At 36.9% G+C, this 23494-nt stretch overlaps 1 protein-coding gene across 2 annotated transcripts in view; it reads left to right on the top strand.

Moving 5' to 3' along the window:
* LOC134533019 (DDB1- and CUL4-associated factor 5) overlaps nt 1-23494 on the top strand; it is a 61400-nt gene that overhangs the window by 18163 nt on the left and 19743 nt on the right. For both annotated transcript variants that reach the window (XM_063370159.1, XM_063370167.1), the window contains 7 exons: nt 1295-1434; nt 3348-3477; nt 3563-3843; nt 7381-7499; nt 12611-12736; nt 12965-13172; nt 16065-16136. In XM_063370159.1, coding sequence (XP_063226229.1) covers nt 1295-1434; nt 3348-3477; nt 3563-3843; nt 7381-7499; nt 12611-12736; nt 12965-13172; nt 16065-16136 — 1076 coding nt within the window. The remainder of the gene's footprint in view (nt 1-1294; nt 1435-3347; nt 3478-3562; nt 3844-7380; nt 7500-12610; nt 12737-12964; nt 13173-16064; nt 16137-23494) is intronic.

Here is a 23494-nt window from a genome sequence, read left to right as displayed (position 1 = left end):
TAAAAATAACTGATTAATCTAAAAATAATGTCTGTTTTTTTGTCTAACTGTAACTACTGGCAATTATTTATTACACTGAGATTGAAATGTTTATAATTATGTAAACTTAATTAATAATAAACACTTTAAAATATGAAAACCAAAACATATTCGATTCTCAAACTCAATCGTAATAAACTGCACGCCACAGGGAAATCTTAATTTTATAAACGTTTCAGCAAACTAAACCATTTTTTCTCCAATAAATAGCCAAGACTTTTTTTCTTGTAGGTATGTAATTGTTTTTAGTTTATAGTTTGCTATACGACAAAATTAGTAATTATAGTTAAGCTCTCGAAATCTCGAAATTCACTGTGTTAATTATTTAATTTAGATATCTTTATTTGATACCTCATATTATAACTACTGTCGTAATAGTAGCCTAATTTTATTTTTCACTGCTAGTATTTTTGAGCAGTATTAAATTAATTTATAACTTTTGTGAATATTCGTAATACTGTTCGAATCCATGTACCTACAACAATCGGGTAATTGTGGATTCGAACCGTATCCGAAAATATCGGGTACTCGAACATCCCTATAAAATACTCCATCCTACATTTTCACTCTCAGTTATCTAAGGTTGTTTTTATAATTATATTATTGAACACAAAGAATTTTTTTACACTAATATGTGTGTGTGTGTGTGTATATATATATATATATATATATATATATACACACACACACACACACACACACACACACACATACACTTCCATGGTTAGGAAAACTGGAATATTATGATGCACCCAACCATTCTTCATTATTTCCTGTTCTTGTTAGTAGGACAACGATTTTGTTGCCTTAGCTAGTACTGTCTGTCTTTATTCATCTCAAACCTAACACATGATTACAAAATTCTCTTCACCGCTGCATTTGGGTTTGAATCCAGTTAAGCAAGCATAGGGCATTGCAAAGGTCCATTGCCCATTGAGGTAACACTGCACTTGTTTCCGTGTTCGTTTATCTTTTTTAGTAATTCATCTAAAATATTCATCCCATCAATTATGTATGATCATTAAATAAAGTAATTTATTGTTAATGTATTGGCATTGAATTTTTTTTAGTGTATACTGACTTACTATGCATGCAAATGACTACGTAAATAATTTTTTGATACAATGTAAATATTTTAAAGAATAATAAATAATTTTTAACTAATGCTGAAATCCACTTGAATTTTTCTTTAATAATTTTGTGACTGTCTTGTAGATTAGTTTTGTCTATAGTTGAGGGTTTCTGTATGTTTTAGAGGCAACGTTCATGATGTATTCCTTCATGACCAGCCTGTGTATGGTATCTCCATTGACCCATTGAATGACAACGTATTTGCAAGTGCCTGTGACGATGGCAGGATACTTTTGTATGATATTCGTGAACATGTTAATCCAGGTATGTCTTGTTCAATTATTTGTTACTTTCTGTCTGAATTTCTCAGAGTTGTAAAATTGAAGTCACATGTTTTTTACGAGCTGTATTTACTAATACCTATTTGCATGGAAGCGAAATTGGTCAAAGAAAATTTATTTGCTGAGCACTGTAGATATTGACCAAAATAGTGACCAATAAGGGAATAACTATTTGTGGCTCCTAATAGCCCTATATAAGTGTAAGAAAGTTGAAGATACCTTCATGTAAAAAATAAGTTTCCGTATATTTGAATGTTTTAAAAATCTTTTACAGATATAGGTAAGTCGAAACCAATATAATTACTCATGCATAAGAGGTTTAAAAAATGGGACTGGCATATAGTTGACATGTTATGGACTTAAGGACATGCTCAACCAACTCCAAAATGCTTGTGGCATAATTAAAGGTGGACATGAGTTAGCTTGCTGTTTTGCAGCGGGTAATGGTGCATAGCACTAAACTGGCCAGAATTCATTGAAACACACAGCAAATTAATTTAAATATAGCAAATTAATTGAAACATATAGCAAACACACTATACATCAATACAAGACCAGGAGAAAAAATTTGTTGTATTCCCATGGGAAAGGGGGGAGGGGCACATGGATAATGTTTATCATTTATTTTTCACAGTTACGATTTTGCAAGTTAAATAGGGCCACCTCATGGAGGGGCTTTTTATTCATGGCTCCCCTTCTGTCGATTTTCATCCATGCTAGCAACCCTATTTTCTAATTCCCCAACTTTAACACTGAACAAAATTTATTAGTCTGTGGATCCACTTAGCTGTGAAATTAATTCAAATAATGCAAAATAATTGTTCAGCACTGTGATTTGCTTCAAAGGGTCTTGCTACTGAGATCCATTCAACAATTCCTTCAGAGGGTCCTGCTAATGATATTCATTTAGCAACTTAACTCAGGGATAGTTTCATTCTATGGCAATGCTAATTCTGTGTCATAAGCTTAAGTTGAAGATTTTGTGCAGCTGTCTAATTAATGTGTTTTGTCGAAGCAAGCATTTCCAAGAGACATAAGTTAGACATTAGGTAAAAACTATGTTCACTTTATTTTACAGGCTTCCCTGCCATTTCTGCAAACACAAACCTCTATTTGGAACTTTACGTGAGGGTGGCAGTTTACAACAGCTTTGCAGCCATCGTGGTGCTTGTAGTCCCTCGTGAATGTTTGTAGCTCACTCACTTGACACACTGGGGGAAAGTTCAAGGCGGTAGATCTTTGATGAGGACACTCGTGCTAGCATCCCGCTCCTCTTGTCGCGATGCTACCCTGGTTGCAGAACTCTCCACCAATCCCATGGTGTTTCCCAGCAACTGACTTGCGCAGCGAGTCGAGTAGTCTGTACTTCCAGATTTAAAAGTCTTGAGCAGTCCATAACTAATGGTCTCAAGCTAGGTTGTAAAATTTATATATACGTATTAGGTTAAAAATTAACATGATAGCGGTTTACAGAAACAGAGCATAAAATCAATCAATATAATTTAGAAATCAATGTGTGTATGTATGTTCCTTATGGACTCCAAAACGGCTGGACTGATTTTGATGAAATTTTCAGGCAATCTTCAGATTTGCCCAGCTGGGGATCCTGTGAAGTTTGGTAGCAATCGGATCAACATATCTTTTTTTATAATTTTTTTGTCATATTTTCAATACAAATTAATACAAAATTAAATTTTTCTATGTTGATTTTTTTTTTAATTTTTGAATATTCACAATTAAAAGCGGAATTAGGGTTGCTAGTATCTCATAGGCTTGGTCAAACTTAAGATAAAAGGAGAATGCAATTTAGACCGGGTGCTCTAAATTAAATTGACGAAAGACTTGTGTTTTGTTCATTGATAGTGTTGATAGATTATGTTTATTTTTTGCATCCAGACCCTTTTTGCTTGGCAAAGTACAATCTGGCGTTCCACGCGGTGATGTTCAACCCGGTGGAGCCCCGCATCATCACCACGGCCAACGCCAAGGAAGGCGTGGGCTTGTGGGACATCAGGAAACCTCAGCAGTAAGTGCCAAACCCCCGCCACCTGGATCTGTTGCCCGGGCGGCGCGGAGGGGGCGAGCTCGGTCCGTGTTGTCTGTGCCCGCAGCATCCTGCTCCAGTACGGCGGGAGCAACGCGTCCCAGAGCTGCATGAGCGTCCGGTTCAACCAGCAGGGCACGCACATCCTGGCCCTCCGCCGCCGCCTGCCGCCCGTGCTCTACGCGGTCCACTCCCCCCACCACGTGTGTCTGTTCGACCACCCGGGCTACTACAACTCCTGCACCATGAAGAGCTGCTGCTTCGCCGGAGAGGACGACGAGTTCGTGCTCTCCGGGTCCGATGACTTCAATCTCTACATCTGGAAAATTCCGAACTTGAATGGAACAGGTGCGTTCACTTGATTGCATTCATTAAAAAAAGGTTTGTAACAATGAGCGGCTTGCATAGTCAATTTTAATGCACATTTTGAGCTCGGAATGATACTTTTGACGTGTAAACGTCTAATCTAAGCTCTCGGTATGCAGCATTTGGTAGGAGTAATTTTGTGAAAATTGAACGGAAGTCGATGAACGGGACTGTGTCACAAAGATGGCAGACCCACGTGTAGCAACATAAACCCGCATATGGTCACTTTCGTAAACATTAGGGTACATACCAAACGTATCGGTGTGCCAAATGAAACTTTATGATAGTGAAACTACCCTGGAATATGTTTGGTAAACTAAAAAAGTCAGGAGTAAAATGTCATCTCAAGTTTTAAAATATCTAAAAAACTGGCTTTACAATGATAATATATATTGTAACATAGCATAATTCTTGCCCCCTGCTACTAACAACACTATAACTTCGTTTTATTAAGCTATGCTATGTACAGTAGAATCTCGTTATGGCGAGCACGGTAATAACGAGAACACGGCTATAACGAGGTATTTTTGAGGAATTTACGGCGTGATCGCTTGAAGCGCGCTTTTGTTATTTGTCTGCTTTATCTCCACCCCTCTCGCTCGCCACTAGACATCTTGCCGTTGACGCCTGTCACATTCTTGCAGCCGTGCAGTCGCCACCTAAGTGCGTGGCTTTAAAAATAGAATCCCGTCCTTTCTTTCTTTTATCAAACTTCCGTTAGTTATCTGTGCCGTGTGTAGACAAAGTTTGAGATTGGAACAGAAGCAACGTAAGAAAGTATTTTTTACAAATTAGAAATATGTATGTTTTTGTTTTTATAATCGCGTATTTTCACGTTTTTTTTTGTTATCTTAAAAGAGATACTATTAAAAAGCCGCTCTAATGAGATTTAATTGTTTCTTGGTTAACAAAAACTGTTAATTATCAAATATTGTTAATTGTTTATATTCCATTTATTATTATTTACGCGACGTCATACTGTACGCGTACGCAATACGACTGGATTCGTTGCTGCAACATAACATAGCATGTTATGCGGTATCAGAAGTAACGAGTAACGTAACGATAGTAACGAGTACTAACTGTTATAGTAACGGAATACATACGGGTACATATTTTTTCGTTACTTTTACACCTCTAGTAGGCACTACCGTATTTATTTCCGAATCGCTAGGACAGTTTTCTTGTAACTTTTGTTTCGGTCAGTTGTTGGGGTATCTGTCCGGGAAAGGGGTGGTGATGGTTTGTGTTTAATCCCAAATTTATTTTCTAAAAAAGTTGACAGGTTTCTTTAAATAAAAAAAGTATAGTTTTCCAGCGACTATTTCGTTTGAGGTGTACGTGCGTTGCCGCAGCCGCACTCCTGCTTTTTTGTAAGGAATTAAATTGTCGCGCTACACAAGCACCACCTGTTAGGAACATCCCGAACCAACATGGCCGCCAGCAGACAGCCCGCGTCGACGATAGATAGCAGGACAATAATGCTGCGTCGGCCGCGGGCTGGCGGCCTGAGATGCTATACTTACGTGGCGTGGTAGGGTACTCTGGTTATTTTGACGCAATCGGCGATTGCATCCGTACTTATGGGGTATCGTTTTAAAGAGAATTCACACATCTGCTCACAGAAATTAAAATTTCGTTAATATAACCTGTTATTTTCCAATTATACAGGTTTAAACACAATTTTTATGCTATTTTTGGTTAATTTTTATTTTTTGGGGGCCAAAATTTGTCCAATTCGGTTATAGCGAGGACACGGTTATAGCGAGGATCAAACCCGGAGCCATGACACCTCGCTATAACGGGACTCTAGTGTACTTTAGTTAAACTTTGGGCAGTTTTTGGTTTTCTGAGAGCAAAAGTAGCCCCAATCCAAGTGACTGCAGCTCTGCCGCAGTATAGGACACACTGCGACACTTAGAACACTCTAGCGATCAGATTGAATATGCCATATTTTAAACCCATATACCATTTTAAAGATTTTAAATGATTTTCTCCATAGGACCTTTATCTTTTTGTAATTTGTGTTTTCAATCTCATAAATATAAAGAATATATTATTTCCTAACGTGACTGATTCATATTGCATATTATTATAACGTATTCAAATTTGTATATTATATAATTTAGAATAATATGTCTAGGTCATGTTTGTTAGGTTTACTGAATACATTACTGTGGAGGGCTGCAAGAAACTTTTATTTGGGACTGAACGAAATGTTTTCAGTGTGATGCACAAGGTGTGTGACTGTAAACTTTTGGTGTTTTACTAGTAAACTTCCATATGATCACAATTATAATTCATCTTTGGGCAATTTTACAAGATATTAAAAACCTCTGTTTCTTGGAAACGAAAGTTGCCCCAGCCTGAGCGACTGTAGCACTGTCACAATATAGTACACAACACTGCTGCAATCAGAGTGCTCTAGCGAGCCAATTGATTATGCTAGACTCCTCACAATACACCACTTTAAAGCTTAAGGAATATGCAATAAATAACCTTTGCATGAGTGATTTTTATATCAGACCCTTAAATTAAATGAATCATATTTTTATTTCCGTGATCGAGATAAAAATGTCACTATGATTGTATTGATTAATATTTAATCTTTAATATGTATTATGAAAGGAAAATGTGTTTGAAATATTTGTGTACAGTAGTGTATCTAGATTATTTTGGTAGGTTTATGGAATCTGCAGCAAAGACTGCGTTAATGGTAACCCATTTTAATGGACTGCTGCAAGAAGCTAATATTTAGGACCTAACTGCACATTTTCAGTGTGACACACAAGGAGTAAGATGATAAACTTTTGATATTTTACCAAGCATGACCGACTATACTACTGTAACAAATCTCAGTTTAGACAAATTTTTCACTTTTATTTCCTGGACTACTGGCTTGCCAGCGGGTGGCAGACCTACCATAACATGATGCTTTACACGCACTTCTGAATTATTTCAACTAAATTGATACTTACTCGTGACACATTTACTATTAAAATCCAACACAGGTTAGTTATTTAAGCACACATTCAATGACACAGAGCAATGTTAAAATTTTATTTTTCCATCCAAAGTTATAAACTTGTATAATGGAAGCAATAATTTTTTTTTAAACAAAAAAAAATCAGCTTAATATGTGTGTCCCGTATGCGGTAAATAGGGTAGAGCAGGTAATTTAGTAATTTGTTTTTCGATACTGTAGGTAAGTAAAATACGTAAAGCTTAAAACTTTTATAGTGAGCATGAGAGAACACTAAATAAACCAAGTGGTGAAGCGGTAATTCATATTTCTTAGTTGGCTGGTTACGGAAATATTAGAATTAAAACAAGTGGTACACTTAGAGCCACCCTTTTCATTATATTACATCGTAGATAGTACTGCTACCAAATACAATGATGTAAGTATTTCATTAAACAGTAATGTCAGTAAAACACTACCATTATTTTAAAAGCGTAATTAGTGGTAATTAGTGGTAATTATGTCTATTTATTATTATTTTTATCCTTCCAATTTAGGTCAGTGGGTTGATTCAGCGCACATGATACTACGTGGTCACAGATCTATTGTGAACCAAGTTCGTTTCAACCCATCCAACTGTATCATCGCATCTTCTGGAGTGGAGAAATTAATCAAGGTCAGAATGTAATATTTTATTATTTGGCATTTGCACAGCTTATCAATAAAAATAAAAGTTTTGTTTGAAAAACTTAAAAATATTGAATAAATATTTAGCACTAGTTAAAAGCCCACAGGTCTAGTTCTTCATAGATATGATAGAGACCTGAAAAAAGGGGTGGTTATTTTTCTTTAATTTGGTGTTATTTTTTTTTTTTTACAAAATTAACATCAAAAAGCAAGGATATTTTTTTATGTCCACTTTTGTTTGCCGACTTAAATGTTTAAAAAACAATTATAACATATTGCTTGGAAATAACCTGTTTCATTCCATAAATGTCTTATCTTACTGCATTTAATACTTAAGGTGCAGTAAAATTCTGTATGTTAAATGTAGTCATCAAAAGACAGAATATTGAACACTTCAGTGCTGGCTTCATTCTGGGTGTAGCAATATTTACAAGAGATATTTATACCCTTTCGTCAGTAAGAGAGATTTTCATAGTTTCTTTTAAAATAGGAAGTGGCAGATATGAATAAAAAAAAAAAAATTGAGTTTTGCCACTGTAGAGGGAAAGCTGTAGTAAAAGTAAAAGTAAAGAATTTGGCAATAGACATGATGGCCTGGGCGAAAGAATGAAGAGGAGGGAGCATCATGCGAAAGTGAAGTACACAGGGTCGCAAGTACACAATTGTGTACTTAAGTTCAGACACGACCTATGGTTGTTTTGAAATTTCCAATTGATAGAATAAACCAGATGGAGAGCATTCGTTTGTTTCGTGTGTTACCTAATGTTTACTTAAAATGTCATAAATTTACTGCTTTTTTTAAAACATGGTTCATTGCTTTTTGAAAACATTTGTTATTTACGGTATATTTGTTCATTCCAATGTTTGTTTCAGTGAATGTGAATAGTTATTTATTTTCTTAAACAATAAGTAAAATTTAGTTAAAATTAATACATTGGTTATATTGTTTCGGAGTTGTGTAGAGTATAGTGCTACTCAAATTTTAAAATTTTATTGGTCAACGAGACACAGGGTGTCGCTTTTGCCTGCTATACCGCTTCGTGTTGTTAAGCTATGCTATGTCAAATTAGCCAACTTTTTTTCCTGGGGCAGACAAGAATGATATTCGTCATTTTTTGTAACATGTCAGTTGGATTCATACTGGTTGTACACCCGTGCAATGAAAGATATTCTGGAGGTATCTATGTTAATACTGTGTGTTAAAACATTTGCAAATAAAAATAAAATGTTGGAAAATGAAAATATGTTACGTAAATGCAATAAATATTTACTACAGATCATGTAAGTAGTGTGGTAATAACGTGGAATAATGTTTGATATTATTTCTGCCCAAATTGTGGTTCATTAGTTAAAAAAAATGCAACAAATGTTAATGATTTTTGAATTTATGTTTAGTACTAAACATGTTGGACTAGCATGGTATTTTCTGGTATCAGCTATGTAAATATCTCAGTTGCACATCCACAGTGTGTACTTCGACGCTAAATTTGAACATACCCCAGTGCATTATCATAGATATTGGAAATGGGAGGGGGTAGATGGGTCCAGATCCCTCTGGGATTAAAATGTCTTTCTCTGTGTGGATGCAGTTGTAACTCTAAAATGGGAACAAATAAGGAAATAATATCTCCAAAACTATGTTTAAATGAAAACTTTTTGAAAATTATGAAATGTTTTGCTTATTGCATGCATTAATGCGTAGACCATATAGTGAGATAACTTGTATCGGTTATACCCACGTGCAAAACCCTTAGGCCCAAGATTCCGCAGGTTCCCCTCGACACAGTAATTTGAAACGTTGCAACATTTCCCCTCTCCTTTAATGCTGTCAAAATTTCTAGTTACAAACATGACTTTTTTTTAGTTATAATTATTTGAAACTACTGTTTACCCCGATCTATGCACTTAATTACTCTGTTTTGTATTTACCAACTGCATTTTTTGTAAAAAAAAATTTCAGGGCATTAACTCATATGGTAAGTAGGTACTGATTCTATTCAATTTATGGTGCAGTAAGCTAAAATTTTATTATTAGGAATTTTTTGGTAGAACTTCTGTAGCCACCCTGAAAGGGTAGTAAGAGGTACGTGATAGTAAAATAAATGTTAAAAATACATTTGGTCCATACTTTTTGGTGTGAATATCATGCTAAACTAATAATGTTAGTTAATTGAATTTTGTATATTAGAAAAATAGATTTTGGTGATGTGAGTTAATATTAGTCTAAAAACTTAATTTAATGATTAAATTTTTTTATCAGTGGTGTGTGGGGTTTTAACTTCAATTTTGATGTTATATACCATATTGACAAGCATCTGTGTTATTTTGGTTTTATTGTAATTCACCACAAAATCTAGTACAGTAAACTCCCGGTATACCGCGCCCCGATAGATCGCGGAATCGGGTATATCGCGGGTCAAACCATGTTCCCCAATCAGAAATGAATAATAATAATAATAACAACACAGTAGAACCTCGTTAATTCGTGATGGTCGGGACCGAGATAATCACGGATTACCGAATTTCACGGACTAGCGATTAAAAGCCCGGAAGGTCTTGTCAAGCTTCTCAGACACCGGCGTGCAGCTGGGTAGGCCAAAGTCATGTGACGTAACATCTACCGAGGCTTACTGCGCCTTGGCAGCAGATGGATAAAAAATAGTAAACTCTCCATTATTCATGTTAATTGGGACCCGCCGATGCCCGGATAATTAAAATCCTGTAAAAAAAAATTTAATAATCCCGGATAATCCGTTCACGGTAAGGACCGTCTTCGAATTAGTCTCGGCTTAAAAAAATACGGCACTGCCTAGCCATTAGTTCACGGTCATTTACAACAGCCGAAGAGAGAAAGATAAGATCGTGCTGAACTTGCACACATAAATTTTGGGTAGCCCCCCCCCCCCCCCCCCCCCCTCCACCCCTCCTTAATCCAGCCGAATGCCAGCCAGACACGTCACACGCCAGGCGCCTGCCGTGCGTTGGCGGGTGGAAACAAACAAAGGGAGACGGGAAGCAGAAGTCAGGACATCCCCCTCAAGTTTAAAGAGTGACAAATGTGACAGCTGAAAGGGGGACGACACAAAGGGTCGGTACAAACAGCGTTGCAGAGTTTGGCGGCCCATGCGAAGGCTTGCAGTGTTTGCCGGCGGCCGGCCCGCGTGACGTTAATTTTAAGCGCTGACAATTTTTACTTCTCTTTTTTTTTTTTTCTGCACTTTTAAATCGTCCCGGATTATCCGATTCCCGAATTAGCGCGTCACGGATTAACGAGTTTCTACTGTAATAATAATGGAATAAATGGTTGACAGCCGATTAGGATAATTTTGCGTTGTAACTCACAAACTAAGCATCGGGCAGAAAAAAGTCTAGGCGTAGAAAATGTCCGCAGTGAAATTCTAAACAAGATATCTCCGTACATTATTCCTCTATCTTGTAGGGTTTTCAAATTATGGTCCAATCCAGCCCAGTGTTATTTTCTAAAACACTAGTTCTTAACATTTTTTTTAACCCACAATTGAAGCATCGGACAGGGGACCTGATAAAGCCCATCGTCCAGCGACATTATCCAGCGTGACTCAGCTGGGGATTGATGTTGGATAGGCTTGGTTGTCGGCAAGCGCTGGGAGGGGAGAGGCGAGCCGAGAATATGCGACCAAGACACCCGGGTAGACGGGAGGAGTGGATTATAAGCGCCAGAGATGAGAGGGGCGATTAAGCCGAAAGGGGGGAAGTCTGGTGACCTTGAGTAGTTCACTCATTTCCGGAGCAACAAGTCTGAGCCAGTCTGCACACTTCTCGTGGTCACGTGTGTTGACAAGCGGAGACATATAAATGTTTTGTTACAACTTGAACCTACAGACGTAATATTATTCGTTGTATTATACACGTTCATCTTTTTACTTTTGTATAATGTTTTAACATTAAATAGTAAAGTAAATCAGCTAGCGTATTTTTAATCTTTGCCGAGGAATTCCCAGTGGTCTAATACTTACGTGAACCATACTGTACCACTTTTGCCGTGAGGTAGTAAACAAGCCCCGGAAATGTTTATGTGTAGCGGCCTCCCGACCTTTAACCAGAGGCTGGGGAATGTAACACTTGCCGATCCGAGCCACACACACTCAGCAACTTGACACAGCGTTTGATGGAATAAGTAAAGACAACGTTTAACAGACTTTTTAATACGGCGCCACTGATTGCGCTAAAATTATTTTGGCGCAATTTTTGTATCCCACATGTGACCATTTATAATTTACTGTAAGCATGGATAACAATGTTTAACTAACCACTTTACACGATAGACGATTCTTTATTTTATATTGTACGAATGCTAGAATCGTTTTTCACGTATCTGCTGCATACTTCTACAAAAGACACGCTATCTGTAAGTACGTAAATCTAGAATTTTTATTTTGTCAATCAAACTCGGTACTTTGCGATTCATATTCGGTTTGAAGTATTATTATGGCCTTTCTATTTAGAAGACTTTGACCACAGAATCGTGTGTAACCGCACACACTGCACTTACTTTGTTACGGACACTCAGACGAAGCAGATACTGTGGCTGACACCACGAGACTGGCAGCAGCGTGTGTGCCGCACGTGTGTATGGCGGCGTGTGGCGCGCTCGTAGGCCGTGCGACAAACTGTGCGCGGCGTGCGGATAAATAAAAAATAAAATTCAAGACAAACTGTGCGCGGCGTGCGGAAAAATAAAAAATAAAATTCAACATTTAATATTTATCTTTAAAATTTATTATTTTTATTTTTTCACCCGCGTTTAGTGAAAACTGCGTGCTTGTCGACCTATTAGAACACAGGCGGTGTTTTATGCCTTTTGACCTTGGTCACATCGAAACATCGCGGTTATGCAACAACGCGGGTAAAAGTTATGTCCCCCGACAACCGCGTTAAATAGGGAGTGTACTGTACCTATTTATGAGTCATAAGGGCTATAGTTTTTGGGTACTGATGCTAGCTAGGTGGTTAATGTGTGCACTTTAAGGTACATGTACTTTTTTTGTGTAGTGGGCATGTTGAAATGTGTATATTAGACGTAAATTGTAATACATTGGATTGTTAAAAATTTTTTTTTAGTTGTGGAGTCCATTTCCATTACCAGAGTCATCAGGAGGCTTACATGTTGAAGCTGACTCTGTTGAAAAACAAAGGAAGGTGTTTTCACATGAAGAATACATTAGTTTGGTTCTGCGAAGTGAACAGGTTTGTGATTAAATTATGTAAATGTTATTTTATTTTCTGTAAGAGAACTTGCGTATTTGAAAACTTGTGATGTCTTGCAGTGGTGAGGAACATGAATAATGTTGAAAAAGCTTCACAAATTAAAGTATACATTCTCTGAAGACTTTGTGTACAAAAAGTAGTAATATATATGTATTATAGTCTGATAAAACCAAGGGATGTATATTTATTTGGATTTTTTGTGCACAGTTTATGTCGCATGACTACAGTCACCGATCGACGAAAGAGGACCCGCGCATGATGGCGTTCTTCGACTCATTGGTGCAGCGAGAGATAGAAGGCTGGAGCTCTGATGGCAGCAACACAGGCAGCACGGATCTGTCGACTGTTCTCCTGCCTGAAGTAGTGCACACTCACACCCGCTCAGTGTCCTCCGACTCGGACTCCGCCCACTCAGGTAAACTGCAGACTGTCGCTCCGCTTTTCAGTTCGGTTCTGTGATCTCGCAACCACTCTTTTTAAAAGAATAGCCAATGTCCACATTTTCCTTTTGTAATGTGTGTATTATATAGATACTGTATTTACCTGAAAATAAATGTGACCCCAAATGTTTTGATTATGAGTTCATGAAGAAGACTTCATAGATTGGAAATTGCAATTAAGTATATAGCAACTTAAATTTATTAAATATATTCCAATTTTACAAGACCCTTTCTGGTGCCACTTTCATCAGTTGAGTGGTTACATTGTCTCTTTTCAAACACCAAGCCACAGTTAAGGAAAAAAAAAACTGTTTTGTGACTTTAATTCAAAGGCAAATAAGCCTGGGAGGTTAAGAGGAGAGGAAGTGGTTCCTTTTCCAGCAGCAACTGTGAATAGAAGCAGAGGAAACCAGTGACAAACTCTATCTGCACCCTCTCCTTCAGCCTGCATGCCTGTGCAGATGTTCAGGAAGCCCTGGACGAACGTGGCGTTATTTATACAGTTTACAGGCAGAGCCTGTAGTTTTTTCAACTAGCTGTTCCCAATTGTAAGATACATGCTTGCGATTATAATGTGACTCCAACTTTTAGTTTCCACGGTTTTGATAAATATCAATACCATTTTTTTTTTCACAACCAAGTGCATTACAAACAGTGAGAATATGTCTTTTTTCTATGTCCACCACACAGTCTTATAATAAGCTTTGGCAACGTCCTATCCTTCTCCTTGGCAAGACCTGTCTGCTTTGTGAAGCTCGCGGTGGCTAGCGAACTAATGGTGCTAATAACAGTTTAGTTTTGAACTTAGTCAATAGATGGTGTTGCCTTGAATTTTTAAAGTGCTATCGTTTGATATGTTCATCTCGTCCCGCCTAGGGTTTACCTACCTTCCCACAAACTGAAGCTGAAGGCTGGCATCAGGGTTTTTCTGATGTGTAACCTTGATGCACCGAGATTGTGCAATGGTACCAAGTTGTGCATCACAGAGAGCTGACATAAGGGCAACTATTCTTACCGGAGCAGCTAAAGGAGAGAACGTGTTGATTCCCCGCATCACATTAGTTTGCCATTACAATTAAAGAGGTTGCTATTCTGGCTAATGTTAGGATTTGCAATGACAGTTAATAAGTCCCAGGGCTAAACAGTGAAAGTGGTAGAAATTCATAGATAACAAGTGAAGTCTTTTTTCCACGTCTCACCTTGTTGGTGCTTAAGAAATACAGCACTGGTGTTAACCCTCCATCCTCTTTGTCTTCTTTCTGTGCTACTTTATACTGTAGGAGGGAGTGAGTGAGGCAATATTCTTGCGCACACTTCCCCCACCCCCTCATCTTACTTCTTTATGACTCCACTACTAACAAAGAAGCAAAGAGAAGGCTACTAATTTTTATATCCATGTATTCCTTCCTTGCTATTTTATGGCAGCAAGCTACCCTTTCTTGTCAGATCCCTTTATAAAAACTAGCACATACATTGGAGTCAGCATGAAATTTGTGCAGGAATGTAAAAAGTAAAAAGCACGGCTTTCTAAGAATTAACAGTGGCTGCAGTTTTGTCATGGAACGATGCATTTAAAAGGGTGGGAAATCTCGTGCTGAAAAACAATAATGTTGGGTCACAGTATGCATCTTAAAAACCGGTCGAAATAGATGCCTGAAGTTTGTGTACTGTGCCAGTGCAAGGACATTTACATGATGAGAGAGGGAGGAGGAACGGTCAACACCGCTACATGGCCCCACACACTCACAGAATGGCTGGTTTATTTTTAGTTTTTCCCCTCCAGCCGAATGCTAGCCAGCAATTCACTTCACTTGCTGGTGCTGGCTGGGCGACCGGCAGATGCAGCACAATGGCGCCATTCAGGATGCTTTTAAAGCACTGCTGAGATATTTTAAGTACACATCTTTTAAATACCCATGACATTATATATATTTAAAACCAACACAGGAGAGTTAATGAACATACAACACATTGCAGTAATAAAACTTTAATTTTTTTACCCAAAGTGAAAAACTTGCATAAGGATAGCACAACACTTTTTTAAAACTAAAAGGCAGCATAAAATGTGTCGTACGTGGATAAATACGGTATTGCATCAAATCAAGAAACAATATAAATTCTGCAACTGTACCATATTAATAAAGTGCAGAACTGCAGTACAAAGTAGACTTGTGTATCTTTTCTTACAATTCATTTTCCTTCTTTATTCATTCCCCTCTGGATCCAATTCTATAGTCCACACATACATAGTTGCTGGTAAAAGGGTGAAATAAAAATCAGGTACTTAATCTGTATAAAAAAAAGGCATATGCATATTTAGTAAATATGACTCTTAAATGGTTTTGTTATAAATTCAATTTTTTATGCACTTGTCAATTTATTGTGTTTATTTCTTAAGTATAAATGTTTAGAATAAATCTCATACTTTTTTTATAATGGTTAAATATCAATACCCTGAAATTGTGCTAGTGAAGCCACGGGTTGTTAGCTAGTAGGGGGTATTGAGGTTGAGTGCAACAGTGCTTGTTGACATCGCTTCCCGTAGCACAAGACGTACCATTAAACTGACAACTTGGTGGTTGATCTTTATTGGCTTGTACATCATTATTTATTTAATAATGGCCATTGGTCTCGTCAAACTGTGAAAATCTAGTGTCATCCGCATTAGTCATCACCTTACAATTAATTTATGCAACTGCTATTCCGCTTTCTCTCTTGCAATGTTTCGTTTCCACTTTAGATTTACTTTTCATGTTCTTTCTGTATGACCTGATGTGGGTGTGTTTATATATGGTATCTGGTGCAGTTTTTTTTTTTACTGTGTATAGAATATGTTTCAACTGTACCAGTATGCTCTCTTTCTTTAGAAGCAACTCCAAGGGATCTGCATGCCCTAGCAGTTGCGTACGTAGAGTCGCTGGAAGAACACGTGGCAGGAAGTAAGTTCACACGAATTCTGTTTGTGTAGTATGTTCTTTATTTCTAAAAGAAAACCTTGAAATAGAAGTAACTGAGGCAGAGAGATGTGCAGCACAATCATACCGAGAGAGAGAGAGAGAGGTGGCACAATGGTATAACGTTGGGACTCGCATTTCAGAGGACCTGCGTTCAAATCCTGGTCCATCCATCTGATTTTGGTTTCCTCGTGCTTTTCCTAAATCACTGCGGGCATATACTGGAATAGTTCCTTACTTGTAATGAGTGTGACTGTCTCTAATGACCTCTTAACCCTTTTAGTGCCAAAGTCCGATAAATCGGCCTTGCCTTGTGCGAGAATTGCCAGGGCCGAAAAATCGGCCAGATTTTTTTTCCGTTTTCAAGACAGGTTTTTGTTACTAGCAGCGCATTCTACCTTTCTCTAATGAAGTGTCCTACTATCTAGTTCCTTTTTCTGTAAACAGGTAGCGTATGTGCCCTACTATTTAGTTCTTTTTTCTCACAACAGAGAGTATGAGTGTCATACTGCTGGACATCGCACAGCGTAAGAAACCGCGTTTTGCTGCATTTTTTATCCTAAAGAAACACTTTTCCTTTTGAAAAAAAAATTGTTTCTTTTGTAAATTCTTTATTTTAATTCTTTTATAAATATCATGAAACTGTTTTCCAGAAATTTCTACAAATGTATTTTTTTCAAAGTTATGACAACAATGGTTCATTTATGTAAACGATATATGTAACTACCAGTTTCGTGGATATTACAAATTGCGTAGGATTTTATACCGTTGGTTATTCTGCGTTGAAAATTATTATTGTAGTAGTCATAGTAAACACGTTTTCCCGCATATTTCTCAGTGGAAAGTGATGTTACTCTGTTTCAAACTAATACTACCGCGAAACTTTGTGCGATCAAGGCTTTTGTTTTCGTTTTCATAATAATGTCTCGGAAAAGAAGTTACATTGCGGGTAAAGATGACAAAGAAATGCTCGACTATTTTTATTCGCTCGATAGTGATATTTGTGAAAGTGATACAACAAGCGACAACGATACAAGTACTGATGAGGAAGAGCATTTACCATCTACTTCAAACACACCGAGACTTACTCCTGTGGCTGCGGATAATTATATTCCAGCCGGTGCTTCACTTAGTACGAATTCAGGCGATAGTTCAAGTGATACGTCGGATGAAAATGAACAGACTGACGTAAATAATATAATCTGGTCTTCTTGTGAAAACTTTTCACCACCAAAACACAACATACCCCAGTTTTTAGAAAATGCTGGACCAAAACATTTACCCCCTCGAAACTCGAAGCCCATAGCATATTTCCAGCTAATGTTTACTTTTTCCTTACTACAGCTTCTTGTAAAGGAAACCAATAGATATGCTCAGCAGTTTTTATCACAGAACAAGGGTAAATTAGGTATAGGTTCAAGAGCTATTTCTTGGAAAAAAACTTCAGTTGTCGAAATGAAAGCATTTGTAGCATGTATAATAAATATGGGCCTCATAAAAATGCCTACACTTTCCTCATATTGGTCTACTGTTCCTTCTCGCAGCATGCCATGGTTTCGAAAAATGTTTTCTCGCAATAGATTTCAACTACTTCTAAAATTTTTCCACCTATCGGATAACAAAAACCTTGGTCTACCAGGCGAATCAAACTATGATCCAGAAGGAAAATTCAAACCAATTATTGACCACGCAAATAATGTTTTCAAGCACCACTTCACTCCATACCAAATGCTGAGCATTGATGAAAGTTTGGTCGGAACAAAGAGCCATACTTCATTACTTCAATACCTTCCCAACAAACACCACCATAGATGGGGAATAAAATTTTGGATGCTATGTGATAGTACTGTCAATTACTGCATGGGATTTTATGTATACCGTGGTGCTAAAGATCAATTAGATAAGACTAGCATAAAACTACATGGTCTTGGGTACACTGTGATAATGAAGCTATTATCAGGTGTGAATTTACTACGAAAAGGTTATCACATTTTTGTTGATAATTTTTTTACAAGTGTACCAGTTGCACAGAAACTCTATTCTGAAGGGACTTACCTTACTGGCACTGTTAGGCGGAACAGGAAGCATCTACCAGCCGAATTACACAGGCAAAACAAATTTCAGGTTGGGGAGAAAAGGTATTTCAAAAGTAATGAACTGCTGTTATTGGCATATCGCGAAAAGAAATCTCAAACAAAACCAGTAATTTTACTATCAACAAATGGAAAAACAGAAGATGTTCAGTGTACTAAAAAACGGCACGGACTAGAGAGAGTGCGTGAAAAACCAGAAATCATTCACAAATACAATAAATACATGGGTGGTATAGACACAAGTGATATGATGCTGTATTGTTATCTCGACGAAAGAAGGTCATTGAAATACTGGAAAAAAGTATGTTTCAATATATTTGGCCGTATGGTACTCAACAGTTATATTTTGTACAAAATGAATACAGATGGTAACATTCTGACAAGATATGAGTTCGTCTCTGCTGTAGTGGACAGTCTCGGAAAAGAGTGGCTAGAACAGCAACACCAACAACCTGGTGACACTAACGAAAGTGTGGCGTCATCAGGAATTCTGAAACTGCCATTGAAGAAAGAAAAAGAATGTTGTGTTTGCAGTGTATCGAGTAAACGTCAGGGAGGAAAAAGAAAGCGTTCAAGGACAGTTTGTGCAAAATGCCATAAAGGATTGCATGGTGTTTGTTTTAGTAAACACAGCTGCTAGGACCAGTGAATATGTATTTGACTATAGTTGTGATGGATTTATCGTTGTTGTTATCATGAACTACCAATTAATTTTATATTTTTAATTGAAAAAAATGTGATAATGAAAAATGCTGATCAAACCAAGACAATATTTTTCTTCTAAAATTTGAAAGTCAGTTTCACCTAAATTTGTATAAAGACATACAATAGCAATGCATAATTTTTTAATTAAATCGTTTACTTTTTAAATACATTAATAACAGACTTATAATTATTAAAAAATTATAAGGATTCAAAATACACTATATAGTTGGAGTTACGCTAAGAAAATATTTCATTTGTATTGTACACAGTTAGAAAAGCAATGTTTTTTTTCTTTTTTTTTAAAAAAATTATTATTAGAATAAATATTGGAAAAAATTACATCACTATTATACTATCATATAGAAAAACAATTAAATATTTTAAAAAAAATTCAAACCAAAGAATATTACTGTCAAAACTACTCCCTATCCACATTACAATTTATAAAAAAAATTTAATAATTATTTTTTTTAATTTAAAAAACAACAAAAATAAAATAAGATGAAAATTTTTATGTTTAAACATGACAAGTGACAGAAGAAAACATTTATCTATAAACAGTAAAAAATTTCATAGTTATAACAGTAAAGGTTAAAAAGTTATTAAAATTAAACTCTAGAGATGCAATTTAGTTAAAAATGACCTGGCACTATTAGCACTACCATACTAGCAGAGGCTGGCACTAAGAGGGTTAAAAACATATACTTACCAAACCTACCTCTTAAGCATTAGGGGCTCTGCCCACATGGGCACACACAGTGTGCAGAGTTTTAATAAATAAACCACGCAATTTGAAAACTACCGAAGATATCGGAGTGGGGTCTGTTTACGTTTACGAAAAGTATTTTGGAATACTCTACGAGGACGGATCAGTTTATCTGTTTCTTTATTTTGTTTTTAAAACTGTATTTTTAGAAGAGTGAAAATGGCTAATACACATGTTTTTAGAATATTTCTTAGGCAACGAAACTCCTTGTAGAAATTATTAAAGGCACTGTTAGGGACTTGCATCACACCATCTTCATTTCTCTACCATATAATGTTATGGTTACCGCTCAGATCTCATGGTTGGCCTGTGCATGACTTAAAGACCAGTCCACAGCTTTGCACTTAGAGGCGATACCACGCTAGAAGCACCAGCAAGCGTTGCACATGTCACTCCGTCTCTCTAACAGAGATACACTCTGACTGGGTTGGCCTCCTTAAGCATTAAGAGTTGAGAAAACTGACAGTTATCTACAGTTACTAATCATTTACATCAGTACAAATGGAACAATGTGTTTTTTTTGTAAAGATTAAAGTCTTGAACTCTTGATAATTTTGTAAGTTTTTATTGCCTCTTTGGCTGTACTATATACTAGTAAGTATTCAGTTTCGTTGCATGTATTTGTGTTTGTGTCAAGTCAATGGACTCTTGAGTCTTTGAACTTAGTTGTGTAATTATGATTCATAAAAAAAAGGTTGTAAGAACATAAACCAAATTGTGGAACATGCTTTTTTTTTCTTTTTTACAGTAAAAATAAAGTTAACATTATGATAGAGCAAATATTATTTGGTTTTCATTATGTCCTCTATCACATCTGAATTGTTGGTCTAGTACTTAATACTTATTGAATTTACTCAATTATAAATTATAAATTATAAATTATAAATTATAAATTATAAATGCATCTTTCGTGGGACTTTTTTACTCTGAAAATTGAGGGCTTCTTGTAGTTAATAGCAGCCTCCAATAGAGAATTTGCTTGATTCTAAGAAGCACCTTTGTTGTGAATTTTGATTATGAAAATGGGTTGGGGCATACATTTGGTGATATCCTAAATTTAGCAAATTCATTAATATCACTGATGTGTGACATATTGTAGTACTAGCTTTTTGGGACAGGCAGTGTGGTTTTTGATTCAGGAAATTTTCTGGCCAAGAGTGTTTTTTGTTCTGGTAGCAAGTAAGCAAACTTCTATCCTATGTAGTTCGTAAGCACCACTAGATGGATCTGAATGTGGATTAAATAATGGTAGTTCCATTTGCACCGCTAGATGGCTTAAGATGTGCAGACCATTGTGCATCACCTTCGTCAATATTGTATCTATGGGCTACGAAAACGTAAATAAATTATTGTAAAAAACAAACAACATTGACCGCGTGGATACGGCAGACAATTAAGTAGAGTAATCGAAATCATGCCAAAAATTGTATCCGTGTTTCAGCGTGCGCAAGAATTTGAAAGTGAAGGTTTTTATGTATTCGATAAAGCCAAATGTATCCTAATGTGCAAATACTGTAACCAAAGAATTGAATGGCAACGGAGAGACACCTGCGTGAAACACTGCACGAACAGTGTAATACACAAAGAAAAAAGGACGGCTGCTTTAAGTAGTGGGTCAGGAATTTAACGGCAGTTGTCTGTGCTCGAGTGTGCTTCTACTTCGGCAACTAAGATGGAAAAACTTGACAAGAAAGAATTTATTTGTGCAACGACGAAAGCTTTCATGTGTGCGAATGTTCCGCTAGAGAAATTGAATCATCCGTCTTTAAGGGAGTGGTTTACTACATTCAAGGATCAGGTGATTTACCCAAAGCAGAATCACTACGGCAGAATTATGTTCCACTTGTACAAGAGCAACAAGATTATCATATTAAAGAGTGCCTTTGAGGAAAGAAAATCGCAGTGTTCTGCGACAAAACGACTGACAGAAAAGGACAATGTGTATTCATAGTACTGTTAAAAACAATGGCAGATTCTTCAGAGCAAGACCTTTTCATTGGATCTGTTTCTGTCTTGAAATCATCTACAGCGACTGAATGCTCAAGGGCACTTCTAGACTGTTTCAGAAAATTAGAAGTGAAGTATGACGACATTGTTTGCATTGTGAGTTATAGTACACGCTATATGACAAAGTGCATTAACTCAATGAAAGTTCTTATATCAGAAGAACAGTTGCATGTGCAATGCTGGGACCACAAACTCAGTATTATTCAGTCTTTATGGCCACAAGCACTGCCGTAATTGAATGAATGCATTGCGAAGACTAAGCAGCTGTTACAAAATACTCGCAAAGGGAAACACAACTATGTCACCTTCCTGAAAGAAAACTATCCTGAGGGGGAGAAAGCCATCTGTTTCCATCACCCATACTGACTAGATGGAATTCATGGTTTTTTGCAGTTAAGTACATTGTTGATTATCTTGTTGATGTAGTGGAATATGTTGTATCCACATTAGATCTGTCAGTTCCAGCAGTTGATTACTTCAAGAGTTTGTCACAGTCTGCTATTAATGTTATCTGTTGGCAAGCCACTTTTGTAACTGAGCATTTCGAGCGACTCTCAAATTACATAGTGGAACTGGAATCTGGCAAGAAACCACTGGTGCATAAATTTGTTGGGTAAACTTGGTGACCTCAAGAACAGTTTTGAGTTGCTGGCAGATGGCATCATGGGTGACAAGACCACGACAATCATCAAAACACTTCGTCTGTTTGGTCAGGTGAGGTGAAAGCTCAGTTAAGGAGCTGAGGTACAAAGTGTCTCACAAAATTGAATGAGTTAGTCTTGCAAGTTCCAGCTCGTGAGTGTTTTAAGAGCTTGGGTAGGTTGTTTGACTTGCGCAATATTATCAGTAATATTGCTGATGATATACTTCATGCTTTGACACAAAAAGTACCACTGCTCAAAGAAAACGGTAAATTAGACTTCCTGAAAGGCTACAAAGCACTTCAAGAATCAATGAAGAAGCAAGACTCTGGAAGCATCCTTGATGTTGTCTTAGGACTGAAGGAGGAGCATCCAGTTTTTGCAACATTGGGAGTAAATGTTTTGTGGATGCCAGTGACCAATGTTGACTGTGAACGTGCTTTTTCAGCTTATGGAAATGTATTAACCGACAAAAGATGCAACTTGACATCATCCAGTCTGGATGGAAGTCATGTTAACATAATATTTTAATTAGCGTTATGTTATTGTTCTTTTCATATTTTTCTGCTCTTTGTGTTTTGTACTGCTGGTGAGTAACTTTTAGAAGTTCTTATATAATATAGCCCACTTTTACTCTCGTGCATTTTTGTTTGTGTAAAATATGGTTTTGTTTACGAGACAACTAACCAAAAATTTTCAATAAATAATATATAGGCTAATTTTTTTCACCGCTTTTGCAACAAATTATAATAAAATTCACCACCTTAATATACCGAAACAGTACAATTTTTATACCGAAATCTGTCATGCTTATTTACCACAAAATAGGGTCTCTACCTATATTTAATGATGACTGATGCAGATGGCTTGAGTGATGTGAATGTTACTTAAGAGGCCGTGTCAGTAAATGTTTATTTCCAATATTCTGCTCTAGAAGTTCTCTCTTTTAACAGTGAGATTTAGTGGCTTTTTCAACCGAAGGAACTGTAGCCGCAGCGCGTGATAAAGCTACTATACCCTTATCACAGGATTAGTGGGAAGGTTGACAGCTCGAGTTTACTCGACGAAAAATGTATCTGGTTCCTCGACAATCTGAGAGGATGACAATCTGACCGGCGGCTCACTAGGAAA

This window comes from Bacillus rossius, chromosome 1 (assembly GCF_032445375.1).
Source record: "Bacillus rossius redtenbacheri isolate Brsri chromosome 1, Brsri_v3, whole genome shotgun sequence".
Taxonomy (NCBI): domain Eukaryota; kingdom Metazoa; phylum Arthropoda; class Insecta; order Phasmatodea; family Bacillidae; genus Bacillus; species Bacillus rossius.
Note: the sequence above shows the minus strand (reverse complement) of the source record. Positions and strands in the feature narration are given on the sequence as shown.